This window comes from Protopterus annectens, chromosome 12.part0 (genome assembly GCF_019279795.1).
Source record: "Protopterus annectens isolate FY-2018-M chromosome 12.part0, PAN1.0, whole genome shotgun sequence".
Taxonomy (NCBI): domain Eukaryota; kingdom Metazoa; phylum Chordata; order Ceratodontiformes; family Protopteridae; genus Protopterus; species Protopterus annectens.
In genome coordinates, this window is record NC_056746.1 from 418,928,958 (window position 1) to 418,943,534 (window position 14,577).

The following is a 14,577-nucleotide window of genomic DNA, read 5'->3' on the forward strand; positions in this document are numbered from 1 at the left end:
CTGCTAGATAAGTATCTGAGTTGCATGCCCTTTCCTTCAGGCCTTCGTATTTAATCTTCCATAAGGATGCAGTTTCTATCAGGATTAAACCTTCCTTAATGCCCGAGGTAAGATTGGAATCCACTTTCAATCAAACCTTTATATTCTTCGTTTTTCCAGAGTATTGCAACAGAAGGGAGTATTTGTTCAGATGTTCACAGACAGCGAAGACTGTTAGACAAGACAGTCAACTGTTCATTTCTTATGCACCTTTGAAGTTATAATGGAAAGTCTCCTAAGTAATGTTCAGATGTGTGCCTGAATGCATAATCTTTATAGACTACTCTAATAACAAACATGGTGAACAAACCCAAAGCTTATTCCACAAGATCCTTTGCAACTTTTCCAGCATTCTTCAGGAATTATTTCATTAATGTTTTGCAGCTGCAGACTGGTCTACAGTGCACACCTTTGTCGGGCAGTATAAACCGAATGTCATTTATAGTTTGAGGTACCATTTTAGAGCTGTTCTTCTCAGGAGCATTTGTCATGACTCCACCCAAGGATTAGATAGATTGGAATTTTGTCCCATCAGTCTGTGTAGACACTGGCTAAGGGAAGATATGAAAGTTATGTACTTATAATGCTGGATCTTCATTATCCTCTGTTTTTCCACTTAGACAGCTCACCCTTCATCCACTCCTCCAAATTTTCATCCATCTTCTAATGTAGAATATACCCAATAGACCTGTCTAAAGCCTAGCCTTTTGCTTCACTACTCATAGTCTATCTCCAGATGTATCCCTGCGATCTAAGGATTGAGAGGAGACAGGTGCATCACTGGAGTAAGGTAGAAGCTCAAGCATTTCAAAAAGTTTCTGATTGCTGGGTTGGTTGTACTTGATAGTGGTATTTATTAGTCAAAATGGATTGACTAGGGTTAATGAAGATCCAGCATTATGGCAAGTACAAAATTACCATTTTTGTCATACTCTACACTTGTCACATTGAACGTTTGACTCTTAACAGCTGAGAACATTTTGGAAGAGTAAATAACTGGAGAATTAAAATGTAATGCATATGCTGTCATATTTTGCATAGATAACTTTCTGCATTGCTGAATTATGAATCTAAAGTTTGCTTTTACATTTTCTTTCATTTGCAGGGAACTCCAGGCACAGGAAGCTCTACAGAACGGACAACTTGGAAATGGAGAGGGTATTCCAGATCTGCAGCCAGGAGTCCTTGCTAGTCAAGCTATGATTGAAAAAATACTAGCAGAAGACCCTAGGTGGCAAGGTACTATTTTTATGCACTGATGTAGAACTTTTAAAACTGACTTAAGGTGTTTTTAACTCTTCAGCAGTGCAGGCAAACATGAGGTGATCTTTGTGGGTACGTCATATCATTGCACTAGTTTCAAGTTCCACAGATATTTGTATCCTCAACCCTGTATGTTTTTGCAAGCAGTGTGGTTATGTTGACACAAAAGTTTTGTTTGTACAGTGGGAGTGTGGTTATGCTGACACAAAGGTTTTGTTTGTACAGTGGGAGTCTCCCCAGGGCGGCATTTCTAGCAACATGTTTTTATATGTTGCCTTACAGCCCAGTTGATGAAAACTATGATGTTTTCCAGCTGATTTTGCAGTAGTGATCCTTACATCCTGCATGTGAACATCTGACCATCCAACCCGATTGCATAGTTTTCAGCCCCTTCACACTGACCCAACCTCCCCCATTCTCTGTCGGCCATTTATACTGTATGAGGAAGCACCCCCCCCTTTTTTTGTCTTGAATGATTATCCTGTCCATCTGTAAAAAATCCATGTAATGTTTGTTTACTGCTTTGAAAAGTTTATTTTGGGTGTATATTTTATTTATATATATAATTTAATTTTCAATTTTATTTCTTTAGTTTGCAAGTTATTTAGTATATTTAGTGATTTAGTTATTTGGGTTGGTTAGTTAATCAAGCTTTTTTTGTTCAGATGCGTTTCTGAAGTCACTGACATCTCCAGGAAATGTCACCAGTAAGAGTGGTTGTGCCCAACAGAAGATACCATAGAAAGGGCTTTCATTTTCATTAGAAGTTTCGCAAAGGCAAAAAAAGTCTTTGAGTATGTTGTTTTGTTTAGTAGAATGGGCAACTAGAAGATTGTCATTTAAGAACTTTTGTAAAGGGAGAAATGCTTCTAGAATTAGATCAAGGGACTAAAAACCTGTTTTTTGGAGGTGAATTGTTTTTTGGAAAGCGTGACTAGTTAGTTTAAAGAAACATGATAAGTTAGAAGCTCAATTCTCTGTATATATATATATATATATATATATATATATATATATATATATATATATATATATATATATTGACACCTTTGTGGCCCCATCATAATGTGATACTGGTAGTATTGCTATTGACTCTATAACCCCTGTGTCATAGCTAAGAGATGAGTTCTCTGGCGCCTTTGAGTTGGAAGCTTGTGGATCTTACTTCTAGGGACTGCTGTTCTTTACTGGAATATCCCATCAGTTTCTGTCTGGGAGCCAAATGGTTCTTGTGCAAAAGTGGCTTTCCCCCTTTTTTAAGAGAAAGTTGACCCCCCCCCCTTTTTCATACAAAAACTAAAAGCAAGTCTGCCTGTCCTCTGTATTGCGGCCAGTGGGCTTCATGCATTCCTTTAGGGTGTCAATCTTATTAATGGTCATCTTAGTTTTACTGTTTTTGACCACCAGCTCTTCACAGAAGTTTGTATGGTAACGTGGTGAAGTATTCATCCACTCTGTGCACTGCCTATATCTGGGGCAGCATCTCCAATGTAAGAGGAGGAAGTAGCTGCCCCTGAATCAGAAAGGAAGAGGACATGGCTTACTTGGCTCAAGTGTATTCCTCCCCCCCTTCAAGCTGTTAACGACGATGAATTCTTCTCCTTAATACATTGCAGGAACACTTTTGGTGATGAGGGAAAGAACTTTCAAATTCCCACAAGTGATACTCTGGTCTGCTAGATGTTGAGGAACCAAAGCAGATGCCATTCAAGGATTCAAGTACCACATGGAGAGTACTGTTTTTAGACTGATTCTTAAGCTACTGGCCCTTAAAAAAACAGGAGAAGTGCATGTGTAAGATCAGGTGCAGCCTAATTCCAGATACCACCCCCTTCCCCCATGGCAACGACAGCATTTGATGTCCTTCAAGGATGCATCTGCAGTCATCACATATGGGTTGTCCTGCCTCAGGCAGCCCTTCGGTTGGCCGGATTCCAAAGTCTGGGTCTGGCCTCGGCTGATGTCGCACTTTCCCCTGACGTCAGAGCATCTGGGGTATAAAAGCATCAGCCGACGCCATTTTCCTCCGTCTTTCTTGCCGCGTGGTGCCCGAAGCAGAAGCAGTTCGCAAGTGCCGGTCGGCCAGCTCCTGTGATTCAGCTACTGAAGACTTCGAAAAAGCTAAGTACCCCGTTGGGGACTCTTTCTTGCCTCAGCCGATGTCAGATAAAGTTAATAATTGTTTAACTTGTGGGAAACAAATACCTTATAAGGATTTCCACTCTTACTGCCTCCCCTGCCTAGGCCCAGACCACGACGTCTCGGTCTGTTCAGCCTGTGCTTCCTTCAACCGACGAACTCTTAGACGTCGGTCGGAGTTTGCAGAGGAATGCTTTGGGGCTAGTTTTGCTTACAAGATGCCGTCGGAGACTCCAACTTCGCATTTAGTTAAGAAACGGAAGGACAAGGACCGACATGTGGGCCGCGGTTTCGGCTGAAACCATGGTCAGGCCTACCGCGAGTGTCTCGGTCTCGGCTGAAACAGAGTCCTTGGTACTTCCGATTACCGAAACCGCACAACCGACTACCTCTGCCCCGGAGGCCCTGGCCGAGTCGGTTATTGAATTACCTACTGAAACTGGTGTCCAGGAACCTTCCGACACCATTCCTTTAGACAAATCTACTCCTGCACGTGGTGCAGCCAGACCTCCTGCATCCATGTCCATTAAGGCTTTCTGTAGGGCTAAAGCTGCTAAACTTTCTAAAGCTTTGCCTCCCAAGGTTACCTCTCAGAGACCCTCTACTGGCTCACAGATTCTTAGCTTAGCAGAGGATCTTATCTCCTTAATTAGAGGTTCTCAACCTCATCCGGACAGGGGCTCTCAACCACCTCCTGACAAAAGGCCCAGGGTTGAGCCCTCTGACCCCCACTCCTCAGATGAGTCCTCTGATGGCTCTACTCTGTCAGACCACCAGGAGGAGGCTTATTCGGCCTACGAGGATTCTGATGCTGAAGAATCTATTCCCTCGGCCTCCCCTCCTGAAGAGTTTTCCTTTGGAGAGACATTACACTCTATGAGAGAGCATTTTCAATGGCAGGGTCAGGAATTCTCTGATTCTAGAAAGAGATTAAGGACCTTTTTACATTTACCTCAACATAGGCCTTTAGCTATACCTCCTGTTTTGAATGTCATTGATGATGTGTACTCTGATGCTAGTACAGCCCCTGACTCTCTCCCTCCGGCTCCTGCCAAACCTGATTGGTACTACAGGGTCGCGGACTCACATCTACACCTGTACAAGGCCCACTCTGCTGATCCAGAAACTATTTCCTAGGGCCCAAAAGGGGTTGCAGCTGCCACTGCTAGAAATCCTCTACCCTCTGAAAGGGAGTCCAGAGCTTTAGAAAGATGGGGTAAGAAAGTGTATACTTCTGCAACTCTTTCCATGAGGGCATTAAATTGTCAATTTCATATGATACAGTACCAAGAGTATTTGTTAGATGAATTGCATAAGAAACTGTCTTCTTCTGAACCCCTTGATTGCAAATCCCTTCAGGATCTGATACATAACTCCCAGCAGGTTAGTAACCATTTCGTGCAGTGTGGGTTGATGCATTGGAAGCTTCATGTAGGTCAGCTATGACAGGTGCAGTCATACGTAGGCATGCCTGGCTGAAGGAACAATCTCTGCCAGACCATGTTAAAGCTAAGCTTTTGGATGCTCCTATGGGAAAGCAAAAATTATTTGGTTCCACGGCTCAAGAGGTCTTAAAGAAATTTGAAGAAAAGGCAAAATCTGTGCAAACAGTCAAAGACTTTCTGCAAGTCCAACCACCGAGATTCAGCAGAAATTGGCCTACTAAGAATTGGTCCTTTCCGGACTCAGACAGATCTCAGAGAGGCAGGAATAGGCGTGCCAGAGGGTAGAGGGCAAGCTAGACGCTCCTACAGAGGCAGTCAGTGGCAGCCTCCCAACCAGAGAGGTAGTGCAGGAACTACAACTGCTACACCAGGACAGACTCAGTGACTTTGTTTTGACTCCGCCGACCAGGGCTCAATTAGAAGCACCTTTGGGCGGAAAGCTTTCTTTATTTTCAAAAAATTGGCACAGCATTACAAGGGACACATGGACACTGCAAATAATAGACAAAGGATACAGGTTCCATTTCCACACATTGCCAAAAAGAAAAGGCATGCCAGACCTGCCACCAAATCAGAGGGCAGAGGCTTTGAAACAAATTTCCAACTTAATACAAATGAAAGCTATAGAAAAGGTACCTCTTTCAGAACAAGGCCAAGGATTTTACTCCAGATTATTCCTTGTTCCAAGAAAAGAAAATCAATGGAGGCCTACTCTCGACTTGTCCGCACTGAATACTTACCTCATTGTGCCAAAATTCAAAATGCTGACTCTACAGCAACTCCTTCCCATGCTGGGCAAGGGGTCTTGGCTGGTGACTCTAGACCTCAAGGATGCATACCTGCATGTCCCTATCCGACAAAGTTGCAGAAGACACCTCAGATTTCTTGCAGGGTCAGAGCATTATCAAGTCTCAGCATTGCCCTTTGGCTTATCTACTGCGCCCAGAGTATTCACGAAATGCCTGGCATCAGTAATTGCACACTGCAGACTTCAGGGGAGTCAAATTTACTCATATCTGGACGACTGCCTTATACAAGCGGACAGCAAGCAAACTTTGTTAAAGGACTTGGATTATGCCATCCACCTACTGCAGGCCTTGGGATATACAGTCAACATCCACAAATCAAGACTTGTTCCATCCCAAAGAATAACTTTTCTGGGTGCGGATCTAGGCACAACCACTCGAATGGCCTTTCTCACAGAAGAAAAACAAAAACAACTACTGGATTACTTCAAGAATCTGACAAGACAAACTCAGCTGACTGCAAGGAAAATCCTGCAGATCCTGGGTTACATGGCATCTTGCATTCTTCTGATTCCACAAGCAAGGCTGCATATGAGAAAATTACAATGGTACCTAAGGAGTTTATGGACTCAGCACAGTCACAGTTTAGAAACTTTGATCCCACTCATTCCATGCCTTCAAAAGGAATTTCTGTGGTGGGCTCATGCCTGCCAGTCGAACAGTGGGTTGCCCTTCAGCAAGCCAAGAGCCAACCAAACCATCACTACGGACGCTTCAGACCAAGGTTGGGGAGCACACATGGAGGGCAGATGTATCCAAGGGCTATGGTCACAGAGAGCTGCGCATGCACATATACCAAAAGGAAATGCTGGCAGTGATACACGCAATCGAGGCCTTCAAACTTTTTCTTCATCAAGGCCACCTACTCATAAAGACAGACAACACCACAGTTATGTGGTACATAAACAAGCAAGGAGGCACCCATTCCTACCCTCTTTGCAGACTGGCAATGAATCTATGGGAACTTTCCTTGAAACTCAACATACAGCTGCAGTCCCAGTTCATGCCAGGGAAAGACAATATACTGGCAGACAGCTTAAGCAGAAATACCATGGATGCACACGAATGGATGCTGCACCCAGACATCTTCTTACTCATAACACAATCATGGGGAAGGTCGGAAATAGATCTGTTCGCCTCCCCCCACAATCATCAACTGAAGAAATTCTGCTCAAGGACATACCACCCACAAGCATGGAAAGTGGACGCTCTCTCTTTCAGCTGGAAAGCTCTAGCAGTGTATGCTTTTTCACCTCTCCCATTAATTACCAAGGTCTTACTGAAGATCAGAACAGAGCAGCCCAGAGTGATTCTGATAGCTCCAAACTGGCCAAGACAGCACTGGTACCCACTGTTAAAGAGCATGTTGCAGACGAAACCGTGGCCTCTCCCCCTATGGCCACTTCTACTGACACAGCACAATTTCAAGACTCTGCATTCCAACCTGAAAACCTTGCAGCTAACTGCCTGGAAAATACCATGACTCCTCCTCAGGATAAGCTATCCCAGAGAGTGAAGGATATTATTATGGAAGCTCGCCGGCCTTCCACAAGGAAGGCATATTCAGCAAAATGGAAAAGATTTCACACTTGGAACACAACAAAGGGCCTAGATGCGACAGTGATGAACATGGCACATATACTGGAATATTTGGCAGAATTGTTCCACAACGGCCTGTCTTACTCTTCCATTAAGATACATGCCTCAGCAATTTCAGCAGAATACAATGTTGACCCACCTGTCTTCTCTCATCCTCTCCTGAGACAGTTTCTAAGATGAATCAAAAACATCAATCCTCCAAGGAAACCACCTCTACCTACTTGGGACCTTAACTTTGTGTTGGAAAAACTAACACTTCCTCCCTTTGAACCAGCAGCATCTGCAGATCTACAGTTTCTGTCTTGGAAAACTGCCTTCCTTCTGGCCATAACCTCAGCAAGAAGAGTATCTGAGTTACAAGCTCTAATGGCAATACAGCCATTTCTTATCTTTCATCAGGACAGAGTTTCATTGAGAACCAATCCTACATTTATGCCAAAGGTGGTATCCAGGGTATCTTTGAACCAAGCTATTCACTTGCCTACATTCTTCCCACAACCACAAAATAAAGGGGAGAAACTTCTGCACACCCTGGACATACACAGACAGTTGCGCTACTACTTGGACAGAACTAAAAGTTACAGAAAGACTGACCAGCTATTTGTAGCATATGCTGCTGGGGCACAAGGAAAAGCAATTTCCAAACAGACAATTTGGGGCACAAGGAAAAGCAATTTCCAAACAGACAATTTCAAAATGGATAGGAAATTGCATTCGTTTTTGTTACTCCTTTCATGGAAAAACTGTGCCAGCTAACATTAGACCTCATTCCACGAGAGCCACAGCCACCTCCACAGCCTTCCTAAGAGGGGTGGCTACCAAGGACATTTTAGAAGCTGCTACATGGAGCTCTGTGCATACATTTGCCAAGCATTACAATTTACCTTTATACTCCAGATCCAGAGCAGGCTTTGTTACGGCAGTCCTGCAGGGTATTTTAGCTACACCATCCTTTACTTAGTACCTCCACCCCCAGATTGGCTATGGTATTCTACCCATATGTGATGACTGCAGATGCATCCTTGAAGGACATAGTACAGTTTTGTACCTACCATAAATGTAGATGTCCAATAGGTATGCATCTGCAGTCAGGTTTACCCTCCCTCCTTCCCCTCTGTGGTATACTTCTTTGGTACTTACCCCTCTTATAGCTAGCTGGGGGGAATCTATTATGGTGTATTTGTTTTTATAGTACTATGCATGTTTGGATTTGTTTTTAAAATGCATCTCTCCAAATTTTTAGCCTTCATTAGAGGGCACCTGGCATCTGGGGCAAGAAAAACTGAGGAAAATGGCGTCGGCTGATGCTTTTATACCCCAGACGCTCTGACGTCGGGGAAAGTGCGACATCAGCCGAGGCCAGACCCAGACTTTGGAATCTGGCCGACCGAAGGGCTGCCTGAGGCAGGACAACCCATATGTGATGACTGCAGATGCATACCTATCGGACATCTACATTTATGGTAGGTACAAAACTGTACTTTTTGTGTAGTAAATGAGTTGAGCAGAGAGGTATCACATCAGTATTCTGGAGAGTTATGAACTCTGGTGCACCAAGCAACTTAAGAATTGCAGCTTGAAAAGTAAGGTTGTAATATTCCACTGAGACTCTCTTCTTCAGAGTTCTTTGGGAATTAAGAAGGCCAGAAATCCAAACACTAGAAAATCCTACCTAGCAGAGTGATCCAGATGTTTCCTTATTATAAAGAGAGCTTGTTATACAGTTGAAGGCAGTATCTGTCCAGCAGACCTTCCTTTACCTTGGAACCTTGCATGACAAAGCCGTCTGCTGGATTTGGGTGCACTTTTTTGCTGTCTTAGTATACTATTTCTGTTAAGCCCCTTTAACAGCTTTTCGTGCTGTCAAGTAGTCTTTTTAGGGAAACTACTTCTGAAGTCTTCAAAGAAGCTAGTTTTTCCCCATGAGAGTTAGTCTCAACAAAAAAAAAAAAAAAAAAAAAAAAATTGCACCATTTGAACCAGCATGCTTAGTGCCTCTGAATTTCTCATCCTTGAAGACTCTTAGTTGGCATTATAGCACCAGGAGTTTCTGAACTGGAGGTTTTAGCATGCAAAACATTTTTCTCCAAGATTTACTCAAGGGATGGGCATGCGTGATGGTATACCTGTTGGGCATAGAAGCCTTCTGCAGGTCCTCTCATTATTTATTTACTTGTATTTTTAACTGAAATAGAACTCTAATCCCTTTGGACCTTTTTCCAGACTTGGCCAGAGAGTGCGAACTTGGTGTAAAGGGGCCAAAAGTAAGTCAGTATTTACAGGTAGAGTAGAAACTTGAAGTCCTGCTATTCACATGTTGCAGTATTCATGACAGTAGGGAGGTTGCTGCTTGCAGTGCCAACAACTAGCCAGGATATCAAAGTTTTGCTTCAGGAGGGTACGTGTGACGTCCCGCGCCAGGGCCATAAACCAATGTAGAATATAAAAGTGACGTCTGCACGCACCCTCTTCACAATTTTTCTGCCACAGTGAACGTTGGACTCCAGTTTGCCAGTTCTGAAAGCATATCGCTGTTTCAGACAAGCGCTACAGATAAGTACCCTGTGGGGTTTTCATTGTCTCTTTTTGGTTTTTGCTAATAGGTGCATGTCCATTAGAAAGGGGACGTGTGCTTGTGGGAGACAAATTCTTCACAAGGACTCGTACGATAATTGCTTATTCTGTTTAGGTAAGGCCCACGACCTTAAGTCCTGCCCTATTTGCAAATCATTCGTTCCAAAAACCCTTTGTAGATGTCTGGCCGTGCTTAAAGTTTACTCTGAAAATCAGATGCTCCAATGTCTCGTATGGAGGGAGGAGCAGGCCCATCCGAAGAGCCTCAGCAGCAAAAGGCCAAGACGACCAGGCCTGATTCCCGTGCTGCGCCTTGGGTGTCAGGGGAGATTCTTGAGACTGATGAAGGCCCGGGATCTCTTTAGACCCCCCGTTTCCTTACTAGGCCCAGGCACCACAATGGAAGCTGAACTGGTGGAAACCTTGAGTACGTCTGCTGAGGCAAATCAGCCATCAGATCCTGATGGCGGAGGGGAACCACGACTTATTCAGTCGGAGGGCCCTGTTCTTCCTCCATCCACCCAGATGTAGTCTCCCTCTCTTTCTCTGCCACCTACTCCAAAGAAGAGAAAACAAAAAAGTAAGAAGCACAGAAACGCAACCTGCCTGTTTAAGGCATTCCAGGCCCTACAGACAAAACAGCAACCAACTGTTTCTCCTACAGGGCTCATTTTACTTGTATCAGAGGAAGAACTCTCTTCAGATGAAGATTGTGACCTATGAATCTGAAATTGATTCACCCAAGGACTTTATTACTCCAGAGGAAGAGGATCCCATCACCCCAGAGTCCCCTGGGGAATAATTCACCTTTGGTGATACCGTCTCCCTCATGAGGGAACATTTTAAATGGCAGGCCTCAGAGGCCTCAGATAGTAAGAAAGATATTTTGACCTGCTTCAAATGGAACATCCATCCACTTCAGCTGTGCCCCCTTTGCTTTCTGCCTTCCAGGATGCCTTCTTAGCCGCCTCTGAGAGACCAGATTCACAACCACCAGCATCTAAATGTCCTGACCATTTTTATAAGGTCTCAAAGGACATTCAGTTCCTTTCTAGAAACCCACCAGCAGACCCTGGTGGTGTTGCAGTCTCTACAGATAAGACATCCAGGCGGGTCTGTATTATAAGAACGAAGTTTTAAATATTCGAACACCATATGGGCGACACCAAATGGTCAAATATTTAAAAGCTCGCAAGTGTGAGCAGAGATCGCTGTAGGGAATTCTTCCCTTTACTTCAATGTAGTGTGATCTCGGAGTTGGTATATTTAAGTAGCAGGGGGTGGGGTTGCAGGGGGGGGCTTGCCCCCCTGCTCAGAGCGATCAGGTAGGTTTTTCTTTTATTTTTGCATTTTTTATTTTGGTTTCGATGTTTTACAACTTCGCTGATATGGTGTTGCCGATATGGTGTTCGAAGTTGTAAAACTTCGTTCTTGTAATATAGACCCATCTGGACAATTACCTTCTACTGCCCTCTATCCTACTGATAAAGACAGAAAATTTATGGATAGATTAGGGAGAAAGGTGTATACCTCCTCTACTCTGGCTATAAGAGCCTTGAACTACCAAACCCACATGGCTAGGTATGTCCTGGATACAATTGCCAAGGCTTCCACCCTACTCTCTAAGGCCCCTGAATCCAGTATAAAAACTCAGCTTAACCTACTCTTCAATAGCATCACAAATATCTAGGCACTCCAAGTGCAGTTACGATGCTGTGCAAGCATTACCCAATCTGCTGCATCTGGCTCAGTACTAAGGCGATACGCCTGGCTGAGACTTCAGCCACTACCCTTAGACATACAAACAAACCTTCCTGATGCCCCCCTGGACAATTAAAAGTCCTATTTGGCCAGGCCTCAGCTGAACTTCTTAAATTCCTTCAAGAGAAGGGAAAAGAATTCTTCTTCTTCTTTCGGCTTTTACCCGGTCAGGGGTCGCCACAGCGGATCACCTTGTCCGCACATTAATTGGCAGTGGAGTTTTACGGTGTCGAGTTGCCAGCCCGGCACCCAACCTTCCACAGAAGGCACACTCACACGCACACCTAGGGCCAATTTAGAGTATCCAATCCACCTGCAGCATGTCTTTGGGATGTGGGAGGAAACCGGAGCACCCGGAGGAAACGCACGCGACCACAGGGAGGACATGCAGACTCCGCACAGAAGGCACCCCAGCCGAGGATCGAACTGGAGAACCTCTTGCTGTGAAGCGGCAATGCTAACCACTGCACCACCGTGGCCGCCCAAGAGAAGGGAAAAGAATTGCAAAACGTAAAACACTTGCTGGTATCTTCCATACCCAGATACCACAGAAACTATCCTCAGATAACTTCCTCTGTCAGGAGGCAATCCTCCCATACAGCTCATCAGACAAAGGGACACAGGCAACAGAGGAAAACCTCTCCCCCCAGGTTTCCCTCCACCCCATCCACTACCCCCTTTCTGAGCCAGTCTGATCAAACCAGACCACCTACTCTGTGACTTACCATTACTAAATCAAAACACCCCATTGTCCCTTTGCCTCACTTTCTCCCTATCATCCTGGCAGAAGATTACAACAAAAAGACGGGTACTATCTGTCATTCAAAGGGATTACTTTATGACTTGATGGATGTTACCTCCCTTCCAGGGAAATCCTCAACCTCCAGCAAACCAAGTCCTCCTCTTCCCCACTATCATTCAACAACTACTGGCCCAGGGCACCATAGAACAAACAGCACCCACCCAAAGAAACAAAGGATTTTATTCAAAAATGTTTTTGGTACCAAGGAAAGATGGTCCATGGAGACCAATTCTGGATCTATCTTTCCTAAACCTATTTCTCAAGGTATCCAGCTTCAAAATGAACACCTTACCTTTGCTCCTACCACTTATTCCCACTCAGGCCCTCATGGTGGCCCTGGATTTTTAGGATGCCTACCTCCACATACCCATTCACCCAGATTACAGGAAATTTCTCTGCTTTGCAGCAAGTTCCTGGCATTTTCAATTCGCCGTCTTGCCATTTGGGCTCTCCACAGCTCCTTGAGTGTTCCCAAAGAGTCTAGCACCTTTTATTGCTCAATGTAGAGCACAGGGTATACAAATATACCCATACCTAGATGACCTGATTGTACTTTATCAAGACTGCCAAGTCCTCCAAGAGCACCTAAGACAGCTGATCTGCACCTTGACCCACCTGGGGTTCACTATAAACAAGGAACAATCTCATCTGCATCTTGGGATTCAGAATCAGAACAGACCTAATGAAAGCCTTTATTCCAGAACAAAGAATCCTGGATCTTGGCATATACCTCAACAAACTCACCAGTCTCACTTCATTGCCAGCAAGAGAATACCTAAGGATGCTAGGACACGTCATATCCAGTACCCATGCTTCCCCTAGCTAGACTCCACATGGGAAAGATCCAGTGGACTTTGATGAACCTATGGAGCCAACACTCCTCTTCCACTAGTCCAGTGTCTGAAGAGAGAACTCCAGTGGTGGATCTCTGCTATCCACCACAACCAGGGTATCCCATTACAGGTACCTGCCCACCTGCGTGAACTCACCACAGAGGCACCAGACATGGGTTGGGGGTGCAGTACTTTGTCACAGCCAAAAACAGATCACTGTGCAGGGAAAATGGTCCACACTAAGACTAAAGGATCACATCAATATCAAAGAAATGAGAGCACTCAATTTAGCCCTACAAACTTTCAAAACTACCCTACTCCCAGGAAACTCTCAAAGTGATCACAGACCATACGACTGTCATGTGGTACTTAAACGGGGGGGGGGGTGGGGCAACATCCTATCCCCTTTGCAGCTCAGCCATCCAAATCTGGACTCTAGCAATGACTCTCAACATCCATCTAGTAGCAGTGTACATTCCCTCTACAGAAAATGTCATGGCAGACTCTCTAAGCAGAACTTCAGCTTCCTTTACAAGAATGGATGCTTCACAGCACGGGGAGGTATTACTAGATCTTATTCACAAGTGGGGTATTCCGCAACTAGATCAGTTTGCCTCTTCCCAGAACAAACAGATGCCCACATTTTGCACAAGGGTCCCACATCCACAAGTCTGGAAAGTGGAGTCCTTCTCCTTTCCTTGGGGGGGGGGGTTCTCTATACCCTTCCACCATTCACACAGACTCAGAAAGTCGTCCTCAAAATCCAGAAGAGTAAACCAAAAATCATGTTGGTGACACCCTACTGGCCAAAGACAGCATTGGTTTCCCCTTCTCTACCTACTAGCCAAGGGCAATCCTCACAGGTTACCCCACCGAATAGACTTGCTCACACAGAATACGGGATACCTGCTACACCCTCAAGTGAACAACTTAAAACTGACCTTATGGGTGATAAGGTTCTAATCCCCTTCAGACACTTATACTTAGAGGACGTACCCAATGTCCTGCAGGAGGCCAAAAACCTAGCACCAGGAGAAATTACATCTCTAAATGGAAAAGATTCTCCAGGTGGTGTCAGAGGAAAAGCCACGACCCTATGACTATTCATGTTACTTTGGTCCTTTCCTGTTTGTTTGAGCTCCTTCATGCAGGGCTAACTTACTCATCAGTTAAAGTCCATTTATCTGCCATCTCTTCCTGTCTGCCCATGTTACCACTGCTGGCTTCTAAATTGGAGGTCAGGCTGTTCCTCAAAGGAGTTCTTCATATTAGACCCCCCAGGAAGCCTGTCCCTCCACCTTGGGACCCAAATTTTG

At 44.7% G+C, this 14,577-nt stretch overlaps 1 protein-coding gene across 1 annotated transcript in view; it reads left to right on the top strand.

Annotated features, from left to right (window-relative positions):
• The window catches only part of UNKL (unk like zinc finger), a 2,026,838-nt gene that overhangs the window by 345,911 nt on the left and 1,666,350 nt on the right, over positions 1 to 14,577 (top strand). The window contains exon 4 of the mRNA XM_044089534.1: positions 1,145 to 1,278. Coding sequence (XP_043945469.1) covers positions 1,145 to 1,278 — 134 coding nt within the window. The remainder of the gene's footprint in view (positions 1 to 1,144; positions 1,279 to 14,577) is intronic.